The 25,151-nt window shown below is 38.4% G+C and overlaps 1 protein-coding gene across 1 annotated transcript; it reads right to left on the bottom strand.

The window, feature by feature from the left end:
- Window positions 1–265: 265 nt before the first annotated feature.
- LOC146553452 (uncharacterized) lies at window positions 266–25,151 on the bottom strand. The gene is made up of 28 exons (XM_085254548.1): window positions 25,040–25,151; window positions 24,689–24,852; window positions 24,085–24,303; window positions 20,336–20,415; window positions 19,644–19,773; window positions 19,294–19,461; window positions 19,044–19,181; window positions 11,686–11,837; window positions 11,186–11,289; window positions 10,592–10,784; window positions 9,496–9,624; window positions 8,861–9,004; window positions 8,622–8,757; window positions 8,072–8,222; window positions 6,892–7,028; window positions 6,425–6,536; window positions 5,786–5,849; window positions 5,497–5,700; window positions 5,004–5,149; window positions 4,795–4,913; window positions 3,869–3,990; window positions 3,676–3,773; window positions 2,426–2,562; window positions 1,974–2,098; window positions 1,686–1,831; window positions 1,226–1,328; window positions 992–1,128; window positions 266–844 (listed from the first exon to the last, which is right to left on the bottom strand). The coding sequence occupies exons 5-28, from the start codon at window positions 19,771–19,773 to the stop codon at window positions 730–732; spliced, it is 3,210 nt and encodes a 1,069-aa protein (XP_085110674.1). The 5' UTR covers window positions 20,336–20,415; window positions 24,085–24,303; window positions 24,689–24,852; window positions 25,040–25,151; the 3' UTR covers window positions 266–729.

Below are 25,151 nucleotides of genomic sequence, written 5' to 3' on the forward strand. Positions count from 1 at the left end.
ATTTTCCCCTTCCTGTTCCAAGACATGGTTGACCAAGTTTGGTGTGGTAGAACTTGATTGGCCTGCAGAGAGTAATGACCTCAACCCAAGAATACCCCTGACTTCCTCATGGAGATCGTTCCTCTCATGCTTTCTTTAAATCCACAAAGATACAGTGCAACTCCTTCATACCTTCTATATAGTGCTCTGTGTACACTCTAAGAATCTAGTCTGAATTTGGAACATGAGTAAGAATAAAAGAATGAGCTAGAAATACCAGAAAATCTGCCATCACTCATTTTTATACTTTATTATATAATCGCAACCAAAATAATTGCAATGAACTCTTATTAATCACTCCAAAAACAGAAGATAATCAAGCAATTTGGTCAAATAATAAACAACATAATCAACTCTGAACTGAACGTGTTTATGTCAGCAGCTATGCAGCTGAAATTCCTACAATATTTGACTTTCCCATACAGGAAGGCTGGTTTGTCTCTTGTAGAAGTTGTTCTATAAAAGTATGCAATGAACAGTGAATAAAAACTGTATTAAGTGCTCAGAGTCCTTTACAAACAAATTTTCAAAAATGGATATTAAAACTGACCTGAGACTTCACTAACTTGGTAACTTGTTCAGAAGTTCTGTGATAGAAATGCCACAGCACCAACAAGCTGAGAGAAAAAGAAAAAAAGAAACCCCTATAGAAGTCTAGCTAATCTTCAGCCAGTCTGTTCCCTCCCACATTCACTGAATTTGGCGAGCTCGATGATCCATCACCATTTTCTTCATGTCCCTGTCCGCCATCATGTCACTCGCATCAAGCTCGTTTCCTGGGCCAGCCATCGGATCATACCGGTGTCTGGAAGCGAGAGAGGAGTTTCACAACCCTAGAACATAATCTGCCTGATCATTTAGTGAAATGCCAAAAGCAAGTTAACATTGCTAATAAAACAGACTGTGAGACAACTTTTGGAACTTTGTGAGGACTTTTAACCCCTGAACTCACTGTTTGAGGTGTTCCTCAATGGCTTTCCGTTCATACACAGTACCATATACTGTTTTCACAGGATCAACAAACATCTTCTTGGTTAGAGGACAAATCAGATGTTGTGGTAGAAACTCTGGCACAGGATCAACCAGTTTCTTTAGAAAGGAAAATAAGTCAAAGTAATGTGATCACAAAAAAAAATCTTTTACATAAAACAGAAAAATCCCATAAATACTTTGTTCACTCACTCACCTCCTCCATGCTATCCATTGACTTTCCAGCATGTTCTCCTGTGTGCTTTCTGGCTTCTCGTTCGTACGTCTCGCGGCTTGTCAGGAATTCCTCAGCTAAAATGCTTCCAGGAAAAGGTTAATATGCAAATGTAAGTATTCATGTCTGGGGTCATAAATAGCATCTGAAGAAAGTGAGCTCTACAAGAATCAAAGAACAATTCAGCAGACTGTTTATCAGTTTAGAGAGACATTTCCCTCACAGAGATCATCTAAAACTCACACCTCGGTCTGAACACCAGCTCATCATCCATATCATTAACTTTTATCAAATACTCAAACATCTTGTAGATGCAAATATGACTAGCTGATCATACTGAAACAGTTCTGAATGCAAAAAGGGGTCAAATCTGGTCCTAGCAATGTGTAACTAATAAAGTGGCTGTTGAGTGCATATAGGAATAAAGTTGTGCATGTCTCACCTGTCCAGTGGGTCATCAGGCTCAGGGATAATGAGGAGCCCATACACAGCATCAAATATGTCCCTCATGGTGACGTGGGCGTTGTAGCTGCGATCAAATATGTTGTGGCAGATGCGGCCAACACTGTTGACATTGCAGTGGTACACCTGCCGCTGTGTTAAGATAAATGCTCGCTATGAGAAACACATATGCAATAACCACTTTTATATTACCCTAACAACTGGAAACCATTTTAATATGAACACTGTAGATGTCTAAACAGCTTTTGTTTGTATTTTGTCAGGATACACGTGTGACAAAGCGAACGAGCGGAGGCTTCACTGGGTATTCAGGACCAAACTGGCAGTACAGCTCAAACACTCCTTTCTCATATGGTGTGTCAGGAGGTCCTTGCATGAGAATCCTCCAGAACGCTGAAAATCAGAAAACAATCAAACATTGTTGCTATTCACTACAGGTCCTAGAAAGTGTTGCTATGCAGCTCTCAACAGTACAATGACTGCAAACACAAATCCCTAATAAGTAATCAACATGCTGCATTCATTTTTTTTTTCATTTAATTGTTTGATTAGCATTCAAATCTCCCAATGAATACAGAATAAAGATCTACCACAAAGCAAGAATTCATCAGCTGCATCACAATGAAAACACTGATTTTATGGGTCTATCAGGCAGCCCAGATCAAATAAAATACACAGAGCAATACAAACACAGGTCAGGGGAGAGACCACATCACTTACTTAAGTCTGACTCTGATGGATAGACTCTAAAGAAAGGATGAGGGTCACAATGCAGGCACTTGAGCTCCTCCACGATACGTTTGTCCTTCTCCATGAAACGACCATCCTTTGCCTCCCGAATCTTCTTTTTCAGAGCACTGTTTTGAATTGAATGCATTTTATATAATGTTTCATAAGGAATGCATGTAATAAAAAAGGACCACAAAAAGTCAAAATTATTGCTATTCATATGGGACAAGACTAAGGAGGCATTGAGTCTTAATCAACAAAATATTTTAGACTGTCGTGAAACTTATACAAGTACGTGCTAAATGACATGCTTTTTGTCAGGAAGCCTATACACATTTTTAAAAATAAAAACCCAGTTTCCATGGCGCCTGATGCTCTACCTGTCCTGTTGGGCGGTGCTTCAACTGGGTGTCAGAACCTTGTAAAAATAAGATTTCGCAGTAATCTGCCAACTACAGTGGGGAAAAAAAGTAGTTGCATGAAAACTGACATTTACTGATGTCTTAAGTGGAAGCAGACTACTTTTTCTCTTGAGGTATGACTATAAGTCGAATCTCTTCATATTTTGGACAGTTGAACAAAACTATATTGGACAGATTAGACCAGTGTTTCTCAACCTTTTGGAGCCACGGAACATATTTCACATCAGAAAAATCACGCGGCACACCACCAAACAAAAATGTCACAAAAAGCATATTGATACATTTTCCCCGGGCACCAGGTATAGCGGAATTGGCTCGGTTTGTCCCAGTATACCTTTTTGGTTTCTTCTGACCACTACTCATGCTAAGCCCTTCATCTGGGTCAGAATTTTCCCCAGGACCCAGGTCAGACTGACCACTTTTTCTTATCAAATATTCATCTATTGCTATTCGTGCTGCGTCATCTCACAGCATGACTATTATGCAAGTTCTTCTTCGCCTTCTTCTGTTTTACTGGCAGTTGGTGACCCATTTAAATAGAGGAGGTATATGGTATATGTACTGCCTTCAAGTGGGAAATAACGTAATTGTTCTGCCCGTTACTCTCGCTTAAAGTCAGGTGGAACCAGACGATCTCCCACAGCACACCGTAACATTTCTAACGACACACCTATGTGCCGCAGGCACAGTGTTTGGGAAACACTGGATTAGATAAACCATGCAAGCAGAGTAAATTGTTTCATTAACAGCTCAAGAAACTCATTTTCTTTGATCAGGTGTGTTCTTAGCTTCTACAGGATGGGTGTTTCTGCCACTCACCTTTCTGTCACCGTCACTTTGCTGTTTATCTGGCTTGGCAAGGATGTCTCTGGATATTCATCATAGCCCCGAGTAGTAAACATGCTTTTAAGTATTCCCTATAAAACATGAAAAAAATATAATAACCATATGACGGCCATGTATGAAGTTAAAGAGTGAACAGATTTCCTTTTGAAACAGACTATAAACAGACCTCAGTGATGGAAGAAGGGTCAAGTTTTTTCTTGGGCTTCCTCTGTTCCAGAGACAGAACTGTCTCGATCTCAAAGAGTTTCAGACCATCTTTGACTGTCTGTGGTTTGAAACAGCAGCCACCTGTAAACCGGTTTGAAATATCAAAAAAAGGAATTATTAAAATGTAAGTCACTGTTTGGCCCTTTTTGGCATCAAATGTTTGTTGTTGTTTTTTTAAACTTTATTATGTTTAGATAAACCAGAGTTTAGGACTACACTGTTAATACAGATACATATAAATACAGAAAATAATGACAAATACCAGAAATACTGTAGAGACTAAGGTAGTGTCTCATGCTCAGTTAACTGATTATAGAACTAAAGCACAGAAAGAAAAAAAAAATCCTGAAAGCAGTTGAGATGAAATCACAAAGGTCCAATAAAATGGGCCAAAAGTTGATTCCGTGCGTGCCCATTTACAGGTTTGCTTCCTGCGATTCCAGTTCTAAACAGCTGCAGGTTCCCATTAACAATTTCGCATTTACCTAAATTCACACAGAGAGTACACACCAGCTTCTATGTGCAACTGACACTACTTTTTGTTGATGATCATTTTGTGTCCAGCTATTAAGCAGATGCCAAATAACAAACAGTTCATTACGTCCAAGCCTCCAAATGGCGCACCGGTTAAAAAATGCATCCAAGAGCATGGCCTTACTTTTTTTTTTTGCATAGGGGGTTGTGCATGGCAGAGTTGAGTTCTAGTGTGATGTTTTTAGGCGTGTGAGAAAAAAGCTTTTGTACAAACCAGTTGAACTGTTTACAATCAGTGAGACTCCTCTTCCAACAAATTGCAGCTTTTAGATTAATTTAAACATGGGATATTTTTTTTTACTTTTAAGGGCAGAGAATTGTGCATTATTTTATACATATATATAGTTTTACCTGTTGCATTGCTGATTCCATGGAGCATGTTGTTTTCCACATTTCCAAGAAGGATTGAATCCACAGTGATGTTTGATTTCAGCAGCTTGGCTGTCACAGCAACTGGGTCCATAAAAGACCTATGGCAAGATGAAAACAGTCAGCTGCTGCCCCAGAAAAACATAATTGATGGGTGATCAAAGGCAACTTAAGCAGAAAGGGAAACTTACCCAGAATCATTGCCATCAGTGAGGCACAGGACGCGGAGTCTACAATCTGGGAAGCTCGCCTTGATCTTTTCCAGCTCTGAAGCTCCACGCCGTAGCGCGTCGTACAGCAGAGTACATCCGCTTGCCTCAAGGTTACGTGTGTGGAACTAAAAAACAAAAAGAACCCCAAAAAGGCGACAAGGAAAAAAATTTATATTAGCGCCACCGAACCACTTGTTCATTTACAGCATGTTTATTTATTTACTGGAAAATGGGAAGAAAAAAGCTGCCAGGCTGACCCAAGTTAAATATTTATTTTTTAGCTTTATTCTATCAAAACTTCGAGCTACTGATCAGGTATCTCAAAACTCAGTTATTCTGAGTATGTCAAAATTTCCTCACACATAATACCACCTCACAATTTTTACATATAGAGGGCAATAAAATTCTTCTTGAGCGGAGGTAACAAGCTTCCAGAGGAAAGCCTTCCATCCTCACAATGTTTTGCAATCACCTTGAACTTCTCCAGATTTTCTGTGAATGTGTGGAGGATTTTCACCATGGAGTCAAACTTTACAAGACCAATGACGTGATGGAAATCATACGCCATGCTCCTCGTGGCAAAGTTGTCAAAGAGCTCTTTGACAGCATTGATTTTCTTTATTTCTGCATTTTCGTAGCACTCCTCTTCCATCGAGGAGCTTGTATCGATCAGTACCTAAAGTAATAAAGTCAGGAAGAGGAAATGTTTAGCAAATGTTTTGATTCGATTCCTTTACAACTAAAATTTCCCCAGATCTCACCAGTATTGCCTCTTCTGGAGTCCTGGTTGTAACAAATGACTGGTCGTCTCTGTGGTCGCCAGTGCTGTATTTAAAAAAAAAGACAAAACACCATCTTTATAGCTTTACACAGTTACGACCAGACAAGCATCACATACTCTGTGAATTTCCTGTTATTGGGTGGGTAGATTGTGCCTTTAATGCAGATCAAGATGCACAATTCAGTTCAATTGAATTTTATGTATATAGCGCCAAATCACAACAACAGTAGCTTTTAGGCATTTTATCTTGTGAGATAAAGAAAAAAAGGATCAGACAAGCCACTATGAGCAAGCACTTGGTGACAGTGGGAAGGAAAGAAACAGGAAGAAACTTCCAGCAGAAACCAAGCTCAGAGAGGAGCAGTAATCTGCTGTGACTGGCTGGGGGAGGGGAGGAAGACAGAATAAAAGACACGCTGGAAGAGCCAAAAATTAATAATAAATGATAATTAAATGCAAAATGGTGTATAAACAGTGTGAAAACAGGTAAGTGAAGAAGAAACTCTCAGTTCATCATAGAAGACTCCAGCAGCCTGCATGTATTAAAGCATATAATATGTGCCAGAATGAGTCTGCCTTTCATTAGTTCACTCCATTTTGTTTTGGTTTAGGTACTCACTTGGCTGCTAGCAAGTTTAAATCCATCGTTTTTACTTTTCCATCCAGACAATTGTGCACTTCGATCATATCAGCTGCTCTTTTGTTTTTATGCAAATAAATGCCCAGATTATCTGACAGAGAAATGTGAAAATGAAGCAAACATTAAGTATAACACCTCCCAACACACATGATAAAAACTTGATGTCAGAGGTCAAAGGCAAAGTAGGGGAACTGGTGGAAATTCCTTGTCCACTTAATTTAAAGTGACTAACAGTTCTACTGTAACAGGAGCAACAGTAGAGACAATCTAAGCAAAGGAGGAACATACCCCTCAATTTAGACTTAGACTTCTGCAAAATGAACACATCTGTGGACTAAAACCTGACAAGCCAGTGGCATCTGCTGTATGATACAAGTGTTTGTAAGGTATAAAAGTGATGTTTCACTGAAAGATGTGAATATTTAGACTGGAAAAGGATGAAATACCTTCACTAAGTAGAACAAGGCAGCTCTGATAATGTCCCAGGTCCTTCAGATGTAGAGGTGGGGTCACATTAAGGCGAGGGAAAGATTTCAAACGTTCCACCATGCTGCCAAAAGTCCACTGAATATTCACCTGAAAGCTGTTTCATTCAATGAATTAGTAAAAAAAAAAAAATCTTTAAAACAAGTCATTATTCAACCTGTTTATATTGTCTTTGAGACAATCCTAGACACCAGATTAATATGTGTAATTAATATATAATAATTAATAATAAAGACTAACTAACTCAAAACTATGTTTTAACTCAGACTGCTTGCATAGGATATTCAAGCATTGGGCAGTGTAGACTAGACACTGTCAGGTTAAAATACATCACAGCGCCTTGGGCCTTGAGTTACTCTTAATTTCTTTGTATTTTTCTTGAAAAATGGGAGATGGGTGCAGGGATTTATTAAAACGTGCAAATTTAGATGGAAACAAAGTGCATAACAGGGCTGTGCCATATATTGTCTGAGATAATAATGGCATAAATTTGTGTGTTATATAAAAGTGTCATATCGCAATATCTTTTTGTATTGCAGTACCATATGTTTATGCCTGTCTGACAGCATGTCAGCCTTCGATGACAATTTACCACCTAAAAAGGGAGACATTTAAACAAATTCCAAAGAAGCACAATACTTTGCAAAACTGATCCTGCTATAGGTGGAAACAACTAATTTCAACACTTGAGCCAGGCACATACCAAGAATGGTACAACACGCCAATAGTGTTGTTTTTCTATCCAGTTTGCCTTTATTGCATTTGCAGTGTGTTTGGGATCATTTTTTTTAAACATGATTCAGGTCAGTGCTAAGTGGCTTGAAAAAACAAAGCAATTCTTCTGAAAATGATCCTGGCTACTTGGACGCAAATATAAAGAAATGAGTGATGGGTCAAGACTTGTGGACAATACTGTATTACTAAAAACAATCATGAATGAATAATCAAGAATTCATGAGAAATTGAATGGCATTCATTAAAAACCACCTGCAGAGCAAACATATACTTTAAACCTAACTAAGTCAATAATTTTTACTGTTCAGCTGTGCATAGGTGTATCTTAATTTGTTATCTATACCAACAGAAAGTAAAGGAAATCTGCTCAAGTTGTGTTGAAAGAAATAACTCAGTCACACATACTTCTGACCAGATGTCTTGTCGTGGTGACTCCACAGAGGATACGTTCGGACAAATCGAGGAATGCTGAGCAGGATTTTCTCAATGTCAGTGGCTCTCTGTAGTGAGAATTCTTGTAAAGGCTCTTCGGTGCAATTTGGAATTTTCTCTCCATCTAAACAAAATAAAAAGAAGCCAGAAACGCATAATTCACCACCATAATGCAATTTATTAAAAATTCCAACCAACTAACGTTTTACATCTGGTGATGCAGCAATGCTTGTGCACAAGAGTTCATTTTAAAATAATTAACAGTTCTATACATTTTTATTTTAATACATAGCTATCACTGCACCAGGCTGAAGAAGGTGTTATCTTTAATGGCTCTCTCATTATGGATGCTTTATACTGTCAAATCCGGTTATTTTTATTTTATTTATTTTATTTGAATATGCAAAGTAATTAATAAACTAGTATTGCAGCAAAAATGACATAAAATATTAAAACTATATTCATTTAGACACATTAAAACCTTTAAACTTTATAGTTTAAACTCTTTCAGTGCTATTTGTACCTTTGATTTTCTGAAGGACGTACGCCCTTTCAAAGACATCTGGTACTCCAGGTACTCTGACAGGTTCGCAGAAATGGTCACCATCTTTGGACACGAGAGAGATGGGAGCATAGACTTCATGGTTTGATGCTTGTTTCTGTCAAAACAGAGCCAAGTACGATACATTTAAACTACAGAGATAATATCTATACAAAATACTGGGAAAGGCCAGCTTCTGTTCAAAAATAAACTCAGTATACCTCAATTTTTGAAAGGAGATGTGCCCAGCAGTACAATGAATTTTCAAAGACATCCTGGTCCTCTATGATTTTTTTCCCTCGCTGTGTTGCTTGCTGGGGCAATAACTCCCTGAAGAGCATGTATAAGCCCTCAACAACTGCAATCTGCAAGAAATCAGTCAGTATACAACAAAATTTTCATGCAAAATAAGCAGCGAGTAAATTACAGTTATATACTGTACAAACGATGAGCCTTTTACGTGCTTCCTGCATGAGACACACATACATGGAAACAGGCATGTCATATCTCTACATTCATGAATACTTCAGATGGTTTCATTCACAAGTTACCATCATGGCAATATCATTTTAATTAAATAAATGAAATAAAATTACAGTACACTCAAAATGATGCATGTTTTACAGCCTAAATCACCACATAGCAGGTGCGAGGTGGCGTGCAAAAAGCTGCTGTGTTAAAATCAGTGGACAAAACATACAAAAAGTCACATAAAAGTCTGATACCAGATTTATTGGAGGATTATGAGGCCAGTGGTCCAAAGACTTAAAACTGCAGCAGCATGTCAGCTGTCCTCTATTTATGAAGAAGATAGTCTAAAACTGTAACAAGTCTTACACCACCTCACACTTTTTACCTTCTGGTTCCTGGTCATCCTTTCATTCCTGCAGAGTAACTGATGCAAACTTTGGGTGAGGGGGTTACATCCCGTCAATTTTCGTATGTATGCGATCAGTTTGTTCCGGATTATTTCAGAAAGGTCTTTCTACAAGTAAATACACAGAAATATTAGAATTTGGGTTAATCAGAAAAATTAAACACAATCTAAACTAAATTTACCACATTTCAGTTTAGTTTGTGAACACAGGTCAACAAAGTGCACAATAAAGAACCCACAGTGTTTATTTCTCCAGGGTTAATACTGGACAAATGGGCTGCTGAAGACAAAGCTATATTTCAACTGATGAAAAAAATTTCAATAAGGAGGTTCATTGATTCACAGTAGCCATGGCATCTTTTTTTTTTTTTAATAAATTCACCATACAGTCTAGTTATAATAGCTGCTCTGTGATTTTGGCTATTTTTTCCAAGTACAGAGGTCACAAAGACAAAACTATAACCAGAATTAAAATAGACTGATTCCTTCTTTGCTTTTTGAGAACCAATTGAACACTTCAATCGTAATGTGATTGAACAGGTTGCCTGGTGGCAAACAACATGCCTCCAAACAGTTGTAGCTTGACTACAGTCACTCTCAACCAGACTGGCGAAGCTTTGCAAATAACTGCTAAGCAATGACAGACTGCCAACATGTTGCAATCAATCTGAGTGTGTCTGCACCCATAAAAGCAACTCATCTGCAATGCCTCTCTCTAAAATAGGGAACTCTACTTAACAAGGTGGCAACTGGTTGTATTCTGATGGTATTCCTACGTAAACGCAATGTAAAGAGTGAATATGTGGTTCTACTGCTAAATCGCTGTCCCGCATCAACCTCGTCATTATTTGTGGAAGAATTTCTGAGGTTCACCAATGCCTGGACTGAATGTAAGGACTTTATGTGAATTTCTGTGTGCAATCATCTGTTATGTAGTCTTTCAGCTATCTGTTTCAAAAACACAGAGTATCACCAGGCTTGAAGACAGGCTAGGCATGAATAAATAAAGTTCATGTTCATAGGATAGCAAGACAATGGGACAATATGGGACAGTGTTAAATATAAAACAGCTTACCGCAACAGCATAAAGAGAAGACAGGAACACACTGATTCCTTTCTGGCTTTGTTGGACTGAAGGCACGACATCATTGATGTAGAAAGTTTCATCAAGGGGAGTCTCTTCAGTAAACGAGGACAGAGCGAAGGCAATAGTTGACCCATCAGAGATTCCACACTTTTGGAGTGTATCACCACCCAAATTATTACCTCTATATAAAACAGGGACACCAGAGAACAGAAGAACTCCATCAATGCTAAGACTTTAAGCATGTGAATGTGGGGGTGGCGATGGGTGACAAGTAACAAAAATACTGGTGGCTACCAATGCTACCCTTAGTTTTCTAGTAAATGAGTGGATGGAATGTGATGAATGTGAAAAGCCTAGGTGACTTGCTTCTTCCAGTTAAGAGAAACCTTGACCTCTGACCTTGAGGTTAAGGTCTTTTAGTAGATCTAAATATGGTATGACTTTCAATATCCTGTGTTGCTTTGTTCTGGAGTGATTGTATTTACAAACCAGGTTGTCCCTGCTCAGAGCAGAGTGATGCAACACTTTTTCAGCCTTTTACGTCTGATGGGTAAAAAAACACTTTTTTGTGAGGCAGTTTACCTGGGATGGAGGACATGTGCTGGTATTCCACTTGCATTTGACAGGATCACTTTTAGAGTTGCGATTGTGTCAGTTTCCAAATTCACCATAATCTCAAAGTTTCCCTTAACAGGTAAAGAAAAATATGTTAAAGGTACAGAATTAATTTCAATTATAACTTTATATACATGTTAAAAATGAAGGCTGACATTTACAACAATAAACTATACATTAATAGAAATAATCGATTCACTTTATTTCTGCCATTTTATTCTTCCCTCCTCAACAGAAAGACTGTTTATCAAGTGAAGGTATATTTTTCCCTCATTTTTAAAATGGGGCTTAGAGAAACTCAGATACTACTTAAAACCACTGTGTCTAAGCAAAATAACAGATTTCAGAAATCATTACAGGTCATTTGTTCCACCGTAAAGATATAATATGAAAATTGACTGGCCAGTTTCATTTGCTAGCAGTTGCCAATATCCTCAATTGAGCAGCATACTGTTTTTAAGACGCACCTTGAGCATGATGTGACATCGAATGACATCTGTCCCAGAGGTCTTGCCAGACTCTTGTCTTAGCATTTTTGGAGCCTCTGTCAAGTTTTCCCTCGGAGTAAAAATAGCATAAATTACAGCTCCATTTTCAATGTGTCTTTCTTTCAAAGACCCTGGAAAAGAACATAATAAATAGAATAACTGTGCCAGATCCACAGTTAACAAAAAATAATTAAAAAATAAAACAAAAAATTAAAACAATAATTAATTAAAAAAAACATTTTAAAGTGTCCCATCTACATGTATGAAAGTATATTCATTTCCTATGACCAAAATCATTTTAGAAACTGCTAGCGCTTACCAGCAGTCTGAAAACTATTCATCAAGTTTGTAAATGAACTCTCCCATGGTATCATGTGATTATAAGTCTTACCCTAAAACCTGCTTGTATTTGGATAATAGACAAGATTTATTTCCTACTAATCCTGTTTCAATGATACATTAAAGCCTATATTTTTCTAGCAGATTTCTTACCTATTAACAGATGGAACTACAGAGTGAAAACGTAACTTACAGGCAACAAATTCAAAATGTAATGGTGTCATAATTCATCAAGTTTTCAGAGGGACCTTTAAAGTAACCTACAGAGGTTTCGGAAAAGCTGACTTTATGCAGATGAGGATAAGGGAGGAAGCTAAATGGCTGACGCCATTGTCAATGACCTTCAGTTGTCCCATGCCAACCATCAAACTAAAACCAACGGCCCAAGTTTCTTGGCAACACTGCAGGTGATATCTTCCGTCTTTTGGAAAATTGCTTTGGCAATCGGAGGGAGAAAATGTCAGGAGGATATGTAAAAAGGATCAGAAGAAGTTCCTCAGAAAACTGTCACCTGAAGTGGCAAAAGAATACAGAGATGCATTTTGAAATACTGCATCCAGGGCATGCAGCACCACCAAAGAGCAGCCGAGTCTCCTGTTTGAAGTTGGATTGCAAGAACTACCAGTGGTTATGATGCTCCTTGAGGTAACAGCTAATGCTGGGCAAAAAATTGTGACTTTAATTGACCTGGCTTTTGACACCAACTATACAACCCACAGGGTTGCGAGTATTAACCTAAGAAGTGAAGAGATCACTTTGGTTGTCCATGGAATTAGGGGAATGAAAACTTGTGTGACAATAAGCCGGGATCTTTTACAGATCTGAATCAGAACCCCTAGAAGAATCCACAGGCCACACCAATTGGTCTGTTGTGGACTAGGCAGCAAATATGTTAAACCGAAGAAGGCGCAAATGCTCTTTCCAGATATACCACTCAAACTTGTGAGATCATTTCTACGGATGGAGAGGCAATTATCTGAGAAGCCTGAAACACCAAACCCACTGACATGGCGAGAGCTGCTCAGCCAAGTGTCAGGGTTGTATTACCCACTCGGATTGGTAACTCCTGCTAAGCAAAAAAGAGCAATCTTAGTACTATTAGAATTTATTTTTTAACTTTAAGGCTATATCCCTCATAAATAGCATCACACATTTGCTGCACATAGTTGTGTATTGTAGAGTAGTTTTGGAAGCAGTCTGTAACACTCTGATACTAACAGACACAAGGCAAGACCCCTTTTCAGTAATGTGACCTGGGGGTTGTGATTCCTACAAGACAACAGGGCCATAAATCTGGTGTTATGGAATGAACTCTTCCCCCCTTCTTTGACACTACAGGCCTGACTGGAGGACAAGAGATGGTTGCCATTGTAATGGGAGTGTTCCCTCAAAAAGGTGCAGAAGAAGAAATGTGGGCTGATATCAGAGCTAGCGCCACCCTCAACTGATTCTACCAATCATGTTAACATTCTGTTTCTGTGACCAGAAATAAAGGTGTTTGCTGCCTAGGCAGTGTTGGGGAGTAACGAAATACACGTACCGGCGTTACGTATTTAAAATAAAAAATATGAGTAATTTTATTCTGTTACAGTTACCATTTAAAAAGGTGATATTCAGAATACAGTTACTTTGTTGAAATAAATGGATTACACGGTGCTCCTTTCCTGTTTCATATGTTTGGCTATGCCCTCTCTATTTTTGGTAATTCCACGAAGGTGGAAACCCAAACAAAACTGCCTGGGTCTCAATCTCTTGGCCCATGTCACCTCTACTTACGGCCCGCATAATGACGTGAAGAAATATTTTTGAAAATTATAATTCAAAATATTTTTTTTATATGAAGGCAATACGCAGAGTGTTACAGGTATAGCCCTAAAGAATGTAACTTCATGGGTAGTGTATTCCATGCTGCAGGGAAAATGGACTGCCATACCCGTTATGTTTCTGTGATCGCGAGGGAGGAAGAAAAAGGAGAGTCGAAAAGTATGAGTTGTCACCGACCACAAACAGGAGATGGAAGCATGTAAAAATAATAATATAACACTGCAGCCAAAAAGAGTGCCTGATGAGCTCAGTTGTAAGTAAGCTATTATGACTCGACTGTACACTGTGTTCATGTTTTCCTCCGAAACAATAAGTTTCGCTGGAGCAGCCTTTCAGCACCTCTGTCTGTCTCTCACTAGTAAAGCTAGCTTTCGGCTATGAGCCCGACACAGAACTTGACATATTAGCCAGAGGTCCTTTTACCTCGGTTCAGAGTGGCGGACCTATTTTCTATACAAGATCGCTGCAAAAAGTGCAGCCTTACCTAATGTCCACCCTACTGTTACTCATTTTATATTAACATTTAAAAATCTAGTTGGTATGGCGAGTAACCTTCAGTAATAATAATAAATCACACAGAAAGAGTGCATTCATGTAGTTCATAGGTGTCAAACTCTGGCCCGCGGGCCAAATTTGGCCCGCAGCCTAATTACATTTGGCCCGCGAAGCCATACCAAATTACTATTAGAGCTGGCCTGCTGGTATTATACAGCTAATATAAATATATTGTTTAGTATTAAGCTTTGCTTGTTCAATATTCAGTTTTTCAGCAAAACTTGTTTGAGTCCATAAGAAAAGATTCATTCTTATATCTAGAGGAAGATTTTCTTTCAACAAATATTAATGTTAGCCCGCGACTTTGTTCCAGTTTTGAATTTTGGCCCACTGTGTATTTGAGTTTGACACCCCTGATGTGGTTGAATGATAATATATTAAGTAATCCAAAGTATTGAGAATACGTTAAGCTCATTGAGTAACTTAACGGAATACATTACAAAATGCATTTTGGGGCATGTATTCTGTAATCAGACAAAAGGACAAGAAATAAAACAAAGTCAGATTAAGACCCTAAGAAAACAAGGAAGCTGCCTGCAGAATCAGTGACCTTGTAGAACTCTTGTAGATGTCAAACGGTTTAGTGTCCTAGGTTGATTGGTCAAATCAGTTGTAGGACTTGGGGAGCAGCAAAAAGGTTTCTTGAGAAAAGTCAAGCTACTAACAGCCCAAAATGGGTGGCAGTCCTGTTGACAGGAGTCATTTCAATAAGGGAACGAAAGGATGCCCTAAGAGAGATTTTCCTTGCAGCACAGGCACCACGGTCTTCTCAAGCACTACTACAGATAGACTAGTAGTATACAGAGACACGGGCCCTGGGTCCTTGGGAACTCAGAACAAATTGGTCTTGGAGAAAGGTGCATCAAAAAATGGAACACAGCAGATGTGGAAAGTTAATCCTGCTGTTTACCCACATAGGAATAGTGATGCTGAAGCTGCTACGCGCATTGTGAAGAAAGCACTCCAGAATCTTGGAAGGGAGTTAGTTATGATGGGTTCCAGACAGCTCTTCATGTGGCAGCCAACATTGTAAATGAGCGCCTAATTGATGCCAGAGTGCAGAGTCTGGAAAACTGCATTCATTACATTACACCCAACCCTCCTTTGCTTGGGCGAGCAACTCAAAGTGAAGAGTTCAAAATGTTTTACTTTTCCAGGTACCCCTATAAGAGACTCCAGGCAATTCAGGCAGAAGTGAACAGGTTTTTGGAGGTCCTGGAGTCAACCTGCTGGTCCAAATTTATTTGTAAGGAGCAGTGTTGGTCAAGTTACTTGAAAAAAGTAATCAGTAACTAATTACTGATTACGTCCCCAAAAAAGTAATCCCGTTACTTTACTGATTACTTATTTTCAAAAGTAATTAATTACTTAGTTACTTAGTTACTTTTTAAAAACACGATTTACAACCTGAATAGGTGATAAAGCGATACATCTTTCAGCCCAATTCTACTTTTTCTACATAATCCATCATACAAAATGGAATCAAATGGAAAAGTATCTTTTTTTAACCTGTTTTATCAGTTTTAATCTTTTAACTTTATGCATCAAGCAAAAATTTAATTATATGCAACATTCTCTGACTGGAAGAAATTTGTTTAACATATAAACCTATTTTCTGCACATTCCAGCACATAAAATAAAATATTTTTTGTGTTTACACTCACTCTTTCAAATAGATGCAAGTAAAACACAGCAGAAAATACACTCAACAAAAATATAAACGCAACATCTTTGTTACTGCTCCCATTCCCCATGGGATGGACGTAGAGACCTAAAATTCATTCCAGATACACAATATAACCATCCCTCCCAAACAGTGGTCACAAATCAGTCCAAATGTGTGGTAGTGGGCACATCTGCTATATTGAGATAATCCATCCCACCTCACAGGTGTGCCACATCAGGATGCTGATCTGACATCATGAGTAGTGCACAGGTGTACCTCAGACTGCCCACAACAAAAGGCCACCCTGGAATGTGCAGTTTTTTGCGCTATTGGGGGTCTAGGGACCCAGAACCGGTCAGTATCTGGTGTGACCACCATTTGCCTCATGCAGTGCAACACATCGTCGCATGGAGTCTATCAGATTGTCAATTGTGGCCTGTGGAATGTTGGTCCACTCCACTTCAATGGCTGTGCGAGGTTGTTGGATATTCGTGGGAACTGGTACACGCTGTCGTATACGCCGGTCAAGCACATCCCGAACATGCTCAATGGGTGACATGTCCGGTGAGTATGCTGGCCATGCAAGAACTGGGACATTCTCATCTGCCATCTGCCCTGAACAATGTGAACCATGATTCATCCGTGAAGCGCACACCTCTCCAACGTGCCAGACGCCATCGAATGTGAGCATTTGCCCACACAAGTCTGTTATGGCGACGAGCTGGAGTCAGGTCAAGACCCCGATGAGGACGACGGGCATGCAGTTGAGCGTCCCTGAGACGGTTTCTGACAGTTTGTGCAGAAATTGTTTGGTTGTGCAAACTAATTGTTCCAGCAGCTGTCTGGGTGGCTGGTCTCAGACGATCTTGGAGGTGAACCTGCTGGATGTGGAGGTCCTGGGCTGGTGTGGTTACACGAGGTCTGCGGTTGTGAGGCCGGTTGGATGTGCTGCCATATTCTCTGGTTGACATTCCTGCTGTCAGCATGCCAATTGCACGCTCCCTCATTGCTTGTGGCATCTGTGGCATTTTGCTGTGAGACAAAACTGCACATTCCAGGGTGGCCTTTTGTTGTGGGCAGTCTGAGGTACACCTGTGCACTACTCATGATGTCAGATCAGCATCCTGATGTGGCACACCTGTGAGGTGGGATGGATTATCTCAATATAGCAGATGTGCCCACTACCACACATTTGGACTGATTTGTGACCACTGTTTGGGAGGGATGGTTATATTGTGTATCTGGAATGAATTTTAGGTCTCTACGTCCATCCCATGGGGAATGGGAGCAGTAACAAAGGTGTTGCATTTATATTTTTGTTGAGTGTAAATAAAGTCAAAGACTCAGTGGTCCTTTTGCTCTATTTTCACCTGTAAAGCAGGAGTAGGGTAGGCGGAGGTTTACCCTGGTGCAGGTGTGCAGCAGCGGTCAGTGGAAGAATCCGCGAGTTTCTCTGTGAATTTCCCATTACGTCGTAGCGCACTCGGTGCTTGCTTGGAAGTTTAGGGGTTTTTTTCGCTGTAAAAAGAAGTTTTCTTCCCACGCACAACTGACGCTAATGTTTTTGTCACTTTTTATGGAATCAAACTTAAAGTAAGGTCAATACTTCCACGCTTTAAACGCTGCACGCTCATACTGTCTCTCGTACTTGTTAAATTATCCATTGTTGATCTGCACACAGCTGTTGTCACTAACGTTGCACTTGCTTACCTCACTGTCATGAGATATTCTCGCAAAAAAAATCACGGTTTTAGTAATGCAGTAACGCAGTAACGCAGCGTTCCTACGGGAAAGTAACGGTAATCTAATTACCGTTTTTGCAATAGTAATCCCTTACTTTATTTGTTACTTGAAAAAAGTCATCGGATTACAGTAACGCCCATCTCTGGTAAGGAGCAAGTGGCACACTGCACATAGAAATGTCACTGGTGGAGATATTGTCTGGCTGAGCTAGCTAAGCTAAAAGACTGTTTAAAAAATTGCTAAAGAATCGCAGCTACCACTAGCTTAAGTAGCATTATCATTGTATCGCAGGTCGACTGCCCATTTATAAGCAGGGAGAGAGAGGAACAGAGAGGGAGAGAGGAACAGAGAGAGAGAGAGGAGCATTGTTTAGTTTTAGTCTCTGTTTGTAAGACTATTGATGTGTGCGGACAGTAATGAACATTTTACCTGTACTTAATGAAGGAAATGTTTTATATGTTGTTGTGTGATAACAAACATGGTATTGTATCCTTTGGGGCTTCAATTTAAAGGTTTTTCACCTATAGGTGATCTGCGTGGTAATTGAGTGAAATCAAGTTAAACACCTGGAATAGATGCATCAATCCATTTCACATGAGAAAAGTGCACAAATTAAGATGACTTGACAAATATAGTTAAGTATTTTTGGACAGACACATTTTAACCTAGGACCTGGCGTCCACATATGTGGACATCACATTTTGGGTTATTTAGACCAAAATACAAAATTTTGCTCTACAAGGGCCTGATATCCACTTACGGGGACATTATACTGCTACTGTCCTATTGAAATTTTAAACGAATATCCTTATATGTGGCTCTCATTTTTCTTAAAAACAAAAATCAGGTAAAAAAATATAATCTGGTAATTCTTTGTTTTTACATTCATCAGGTCCCAATCAGTCCAAATATCAAAGAGAAATTAAAAATGCATGCCGTGGAAGAGTTCAGGTCTTAGGAGGTTAAAGCACTTGAAAATAAAGTGTGTATAAAAGTGACTACAATTCCTTAAAAGTTACTGGAGTATTTTTGTTCAATCCCTTGAGTCCCAGATGAAAGTCTTATTAGACCTATTACTCATATTAATATCATTTCTAAATGTAACTAACATGTTTTGGTACACAATAAAATAGTTTTTAAAAAGGTCAGTGTCCAAAACCTAAATAGACCTAACTGTATAGAATCATTCACTCCTCCATTGCTGACTCACATGTGTTGAAGAAGGGATCGTCTGTCAAGGGCATCCCATCTACTGTGTAGAGACAAACTCCTTTGGTGTTTCCAACATTTTCAAGGTGACAGATTCTCAGCATTATGTCTTCAATTTTGTTTTGTGCCGGATCCATATCTGTAGCATTGTAATTTTAAACATTTCACCTCCATGTCCATATATAAATTACTTTAATCATGCCAAAGGGGGCATTTAGGATAAGAGCCTTTAAAAGATGTGTTCCTGTTACCTGAAATAACCTTTGGTTTAAGACATTTTGGGTATGTGTACTGAAGACTGAACGACTTCACTGACTTTTGCACCGGTCTGCCAGTTAGGATTTGACATTCTGGAGTGCTCAGTCTTTGAATGAAGTCTTTCATGATTGCAAAACGATTCTTTTCCACATGACTTAAACCTGTAAAAGAGACAAAATAAATTCAGCTTTCAGAGAAAGTAATCTGAAATACTGCAAAAAGCTAGACCCTGATACACAGATTTGAAATTCTCTATATTTGCAGCTTTTTTTTGCTAACGTGTTTGTAATGAGAGAGCTATTCTAAAGTCCTAGCTTGTCTTTGGCATATCAAGCATTCTTACCAATGCTGTTTAAATCTTCTTCCATCACACTGTCCAGGAAATCTCTTTCATCTTTAACACCCATCTGAACAAACTGGTTGTAATATGATTCCAGTCTGTGCTTCTCAAGTAGATTGAATATTGCACCCATCTAAACGTAGACCAGGAGATTATATTCGTCAACACTCAAATACCAAAATCAGAGAACTTATGATATTAAATTTTATTTACATTGCTCTCCTTGTCTGAAACTAATGACAATACATGAACTCAATGAGATGTAAAATACAAAATACTATTTATTTGGTTATTCAGTTAAATTTAAATGGCCATTTATCTTTTCAATTTATTCTAGTAACTTGAAGCAAATTTATTCTTTTTTTTTCAGAGGAGCACACTTTCACATTTGTGTAAACTATTCTTCAGCTGGTCATTTGTCAACATGTCTTCATAGACTCACACCTCTGTCTTCATTAAAATTGTCTATAAACATATGCCTATTGATAGGAGAGGCCAGACGTCTGAGTCATGATATCCAGCTGCATACACAAAGAGGCATGTTGACTAACTGATTGCGTGGGACTTTATTTTGCAGCTGAATGCGCTACAGCTAACTACAATATTATCTTCAACTATTTCAGAGATATGTTGAAGTGCATTACACAGTAATCGTGAGTAATTCTTGGATTTAACAAAAGAGATGGAAATCTTACCTTAACACAACTCCAAAGATCACGAAGAACAGCTGTTCAGTCCTAGTTGTAGTTGGAGGAGTGGACTGTGAAACTGAAACCTAAGGAAACAAAACCAAGGGGGTTGGATGTCTCTAGGTATTTGGCCAGCAGTGAAAGGAATAATATTTGAGTGTTTATCTACCTATACAGAGCATGTATTACAGAATAGGGAGGGAATTAGAGGCATTTAAAAATTTCCTGTATGCCGAAAAATACAGTATGCCACATGTTGGGTTGTTTTAATTGAATATTATTATTATTACTACTACTTAGCTGCAATACCAAGGCTTGTAATTCTTTGGAGTGTACAATTTATAGTTTTTATATTTTTAAGTCCCAAAAATCCCCCCAAATCGCATTCAAGTGAATGGGTAGAATGTTGACGTGTTGTGGAGAACCTAATTTTCTATGTGGGAAAAGCAGAAAAATCCATCTGGAATTTTTTTTTTTTTTTTACTTTAGCCTTACTTGATTTCAAACAAGCTCTTTCTTAAAAGCAAGCGATGTACACTTTTCGATCTGGAGTCATTTCAGTAAGTGGAGTGCCATCTAACTACAAAATATACAGTACAGTTAGGTCTGTAATAATTTGGACAGACAATTCTTTTTCAAATTTTGGTTCTGTACATTACCACAATGAATTTTAAATAAAACAACTCAGATGAAGTTGATTCAATTCAATGGGTTGAACAAAAAAGATTGCATAAAAATGTGATAAACTACAGCATTTTTAACACAATTCATTCATTTAAAGGGCTCAAAAGTAATTGGACAAATTAAATAAGTGAAAATGTTATTTTCTAATACTTGGTTGAAAACCCTTTGCTGAAAATGGCAGCCTGAAATCTTGAACTCATGGCCATCACCAAATTGTGGGTTTCCCATGCTCTGCCAGGCCTTTACTACAGCAGCTTTCAGTTGGTGTTTGTTTATGGGGCTTTCTGTCTGAAGTTTGGTCTTCAACAAGTGAAACGCATGCCAATTGGGTTAAGATCAGATGACTGACTTGGCGATTCAAGAATATTCTACGTCTTTGCTTTAATGAATTTTTCTTTCTTAGATATTTTAACGAAGTACAATCTAGCCTTTCTATTCTTGAAGCTTATGAGAGGCTTGCACGTTGCAGTGAACCTTACTTTTATACAGTCTTCTCTTTATGGTAGACTTGGGTAGTGATACGCCTACCTCCTGGAAAATATTGCTTACTTGGCTGGCTGTTGTGTATCGGTTTCTCATGGAAATGATTCTGCAATAATCAACCACTTTGTCTTCTGTGGACGTTCAGGTCTTTTGCATTGCTGAGTTCACCAGTGCTTTCTTTCTTTGTCACAATGAACCAAACTACATTTTGCCACTCCTAACATTGTAGCAATTTCTCAGATGTTTTTTTTTTCTGTTTCGCAGCTTGGAGAGCTCCTTTGACTGCATGTTGTTTTTTCACAGCAGAATCTTCAAAATGCAACCACCGAACTCAAATCAACTCCAGGCCTTTTATCTGCCTAATTAATAGTGACATAATGAAGGAATTTCTCATGCCTGACAATGAAATAGCCTTTGTCCGATTACTTTTGGTCACTTGTAAAAGCGGGCGGCACATGATAAGGAATTGAAACTTCTAAACCTTTCACTCAATTTGAACATGGATACCCTCAAATGAAAGCTGAGAGCCAACACATTATGCCCATTATATAACTTTAATTTGAATATGTTTCACGTAAAAAAAACCAACCCAAAACTCATGTCAGTGTCCAAATCTATATAAACCTACCTGTAGTTCCCTCATATTTTTATCAAGGACTTTTCATCAAGGAAGCAGAAACGACCTTTTTACATCAGTATATTGTGACCACATTTTCAAAATCAGGGAACACACAAACATTGGGTATGTAGAGTAACTTCTTGGGATACTGAGGGATTTTAAACTAGATCAATATGATTTAAGGTTTTGAGTTTATAAATTATTTTGCAAGAGGAGTGCTTAGCCCCTCACAGAGACATATATGGCAGTTGGTCACAGCCAGAGTTCTCAAGGGGTAAGGATCGTGTCATCTCCACTCACTCCAGTGGACCAATTTTAGACAGCAATGGCTGATCATGTAGCCTCACAATAGTTCTCAGAAGTTACTACACTAGCCATGCCACTTTTAAAGTTATGGAATTCAAATTTATAATGTAGAATCAAAGACAGATTTAATTCAACAAAACTAACCTTTCTCCAAAGGTTGATTCTGTTCATCTGGACGTAGCATTTTCAGTGGGAGAAACCTTTCGTCACTCATCCAAGTGACTTCTTCACTCTCAGCTGACTGCAGGTTTCCCCAGTCTTATAAACTTATAAACATAAAAATTTGTCCACCCCATGGATCGGGTCCCCCGACACAAACAGAGTAACATACAGAGGTCTTTGATTAGTGGTTGTTGATCAATGATTGTTGATCAATGGTCACGAGAATTTGCATAATTATGATAAAGGAACTGACCTCCCAGCCCATTGTTTCTTCGGTGGGCTGGTTCCAGTCATTATGCAAATGTACTGTTTATAAGATTGGGGAAACCATCAGTCAGCTGAGACTCGTTTCTCCCGTGTCTGCCTTTGGGTTTGTTTCATAAATACACCGGCATTCCCCACCGTGAAGGATGCATGTTCAAATGGTAAAATGTTTAAAAAGGACAAGACTGTATGTTTTCAGCACACATAAATCCAATTACCTTAACATGCTAACGGATTATCCACCAATCAATTAAAAGATTTTGGGCATGTTAATCGATGTCAGATTAGAAAACATGATAGTTATTTCATCCAACTTGATCAAATCAGGGAAAGTATCAAAATTTGACTTATTCCAAGTCAAAGCGAGTGAATCTATATGGCTAAATTTGTGGACTTGTTGACTGTTTCCATTTGCATTATGTTATAGCTCAGCTGATGGTAGAAGCAAAGGAAAGGTGTAGCACCCAAATGGGAATGAGAACAAATGGTAAGTTTAAAATATGCAGCCAGCTCTAAATAAATAATTATATGCGGCTAAATATGGAATTGTACTTAATACATGTTAAACTAAATACAATAATATTACAATTTTAAAATAACTGTATTATACATCGTAGCACACTACTTCTAATACAGCATTACTATATACTAATTACATGAAATCATATGATGGGACTTGTCGCACTTTGTTTGCAATCAACAGGTAATTAAGTTTAAGTTTTAATTAAGTTTTATGATTTAAGATGGGTAATAAAAAGAACATGTCTCAACTCCTGATACCTTTACTTGTCAAACAGGTGGATTACTTTAAAACATGCCTGGTGACACATAATGCACAGTAATATGTGCTTTAATAAAACCTGAAACCGACTTCTCCACATGCAGGGCAGAGAAATATCTTCCTCTGTCATGCAAAAATTAGGCAATATATTTGTTTTGAATTTTAATATTTCACATTTAAACTATTAAGGAGGCATTTCCTTCCTAAAATACACACAAACAAACACACACAAACAAACACACGCACACACACACACAAAATGTAAGCCTAGCGTATTTTTAAATAAAAGGTTACATTTGAACCCTAGCCCCGCACCAGGCAAAGCAACAGTACAGTAACCACAATCCCAGCACAAGTTTTGAAAAAATTGCATAGAATATAATGTCAAAGTTACTTTACAATTACCAAAACTAAAAGTGAAAGTCATAGCTCCTCTTTAAGTTTCAAATGACTGACCTCAGTATTTCTCCTGTTTGACAGGTAAAAAATAAATTCTTGCGATGCTGAACACTTTCTGTACACAAATGTGTTGTAACGTTTGTGTAGACTCCCAAGCACCAGAAGTTCTTCTTTCACCAGCGGTTTATTGGTGGGTACAGGACAGCTAACGCCGGATTTTTCTTTCCAGCTCCGTCAACACTCTCGCCCTCTCAGCACACACGCCCAAACACGTCCCTTAAAGGAACAGTAACAGTGCGACAGAAATAATGAAGCTTTGGTTACGCACGTCAGAGAATGCAGTTACATGTCACTGCTGGTTAACTGATGACTCACTTGAAATTGATGGCTCTTATTGGTGGATTTAAATTTCCTCTCTAAGATTACAAAATAAAAAGGTCCTGGCAAAGGCTATGAGATAACACAAATGCCCCTTAAAAAAGGGGCAAATTTTAAGCCCAACCCTGCTAAGCAACAGCACAGTAGCCACAATCTCACCACAATTTTTTCAGAAGTTCACATTTGCATATTAGTTGCATAAAAGTTACTTTACCAAATCAAAAATGAAAGAAACCAAAAATGAAAGTCATGGCTCCTCTTCAAAAAGTTCCAGATGACTGACCTCAGTGTTTGCCCAATAAAGGCCCTTTGTTACTCCCCTCGAGTCGTAATAAAGCTCAACTTGTTCCTTGTGTTTTAACTGACATTTATTTCGGACAGGAGGATTCTTCGACATGCCTTAACTTGTAATGATGTCCAACCACAGCCGATACAATGCCGTCAGAACTAAAAAGAAATACAAACTTAAATGAATATTCTTAATAAAGCCCCTAAGCATTATATATGGCGAAACATTCCAACAAAACAATCAATAAAATACACATTACACCTCACACTGCGGTAATTGCACTAGAATATCACGCAACACTAGCATATTTACATACAACGAAAATAAACAAAAGAAAACATTTACCTCATTGGCCTCACTCAAAGGGAATAAAACTTTAATCCTTACATCGTGGGGAGGTCCAAAAAAGGCACTCTTTTATTTATCTTACTATTTACTATCTTACTGTGGACGTGCA

This window comes from Mchenga conophoros, linkage group LG18 (genome assembly GCF_057382185.1).
Source record: "Mchenga conophoros isolate Kocher_MC1m ecotype Shallow Benthic linkage group LG18, M_conophoros_male_GT1.1, whole genome shotgun sequence".
Taxonomy (NCBI): Eukaryota; Metazoa; Chordata; class Actinopteri; order Cichliformes; family Cichlidae; genus Mchenga; species Mchenga conophoros.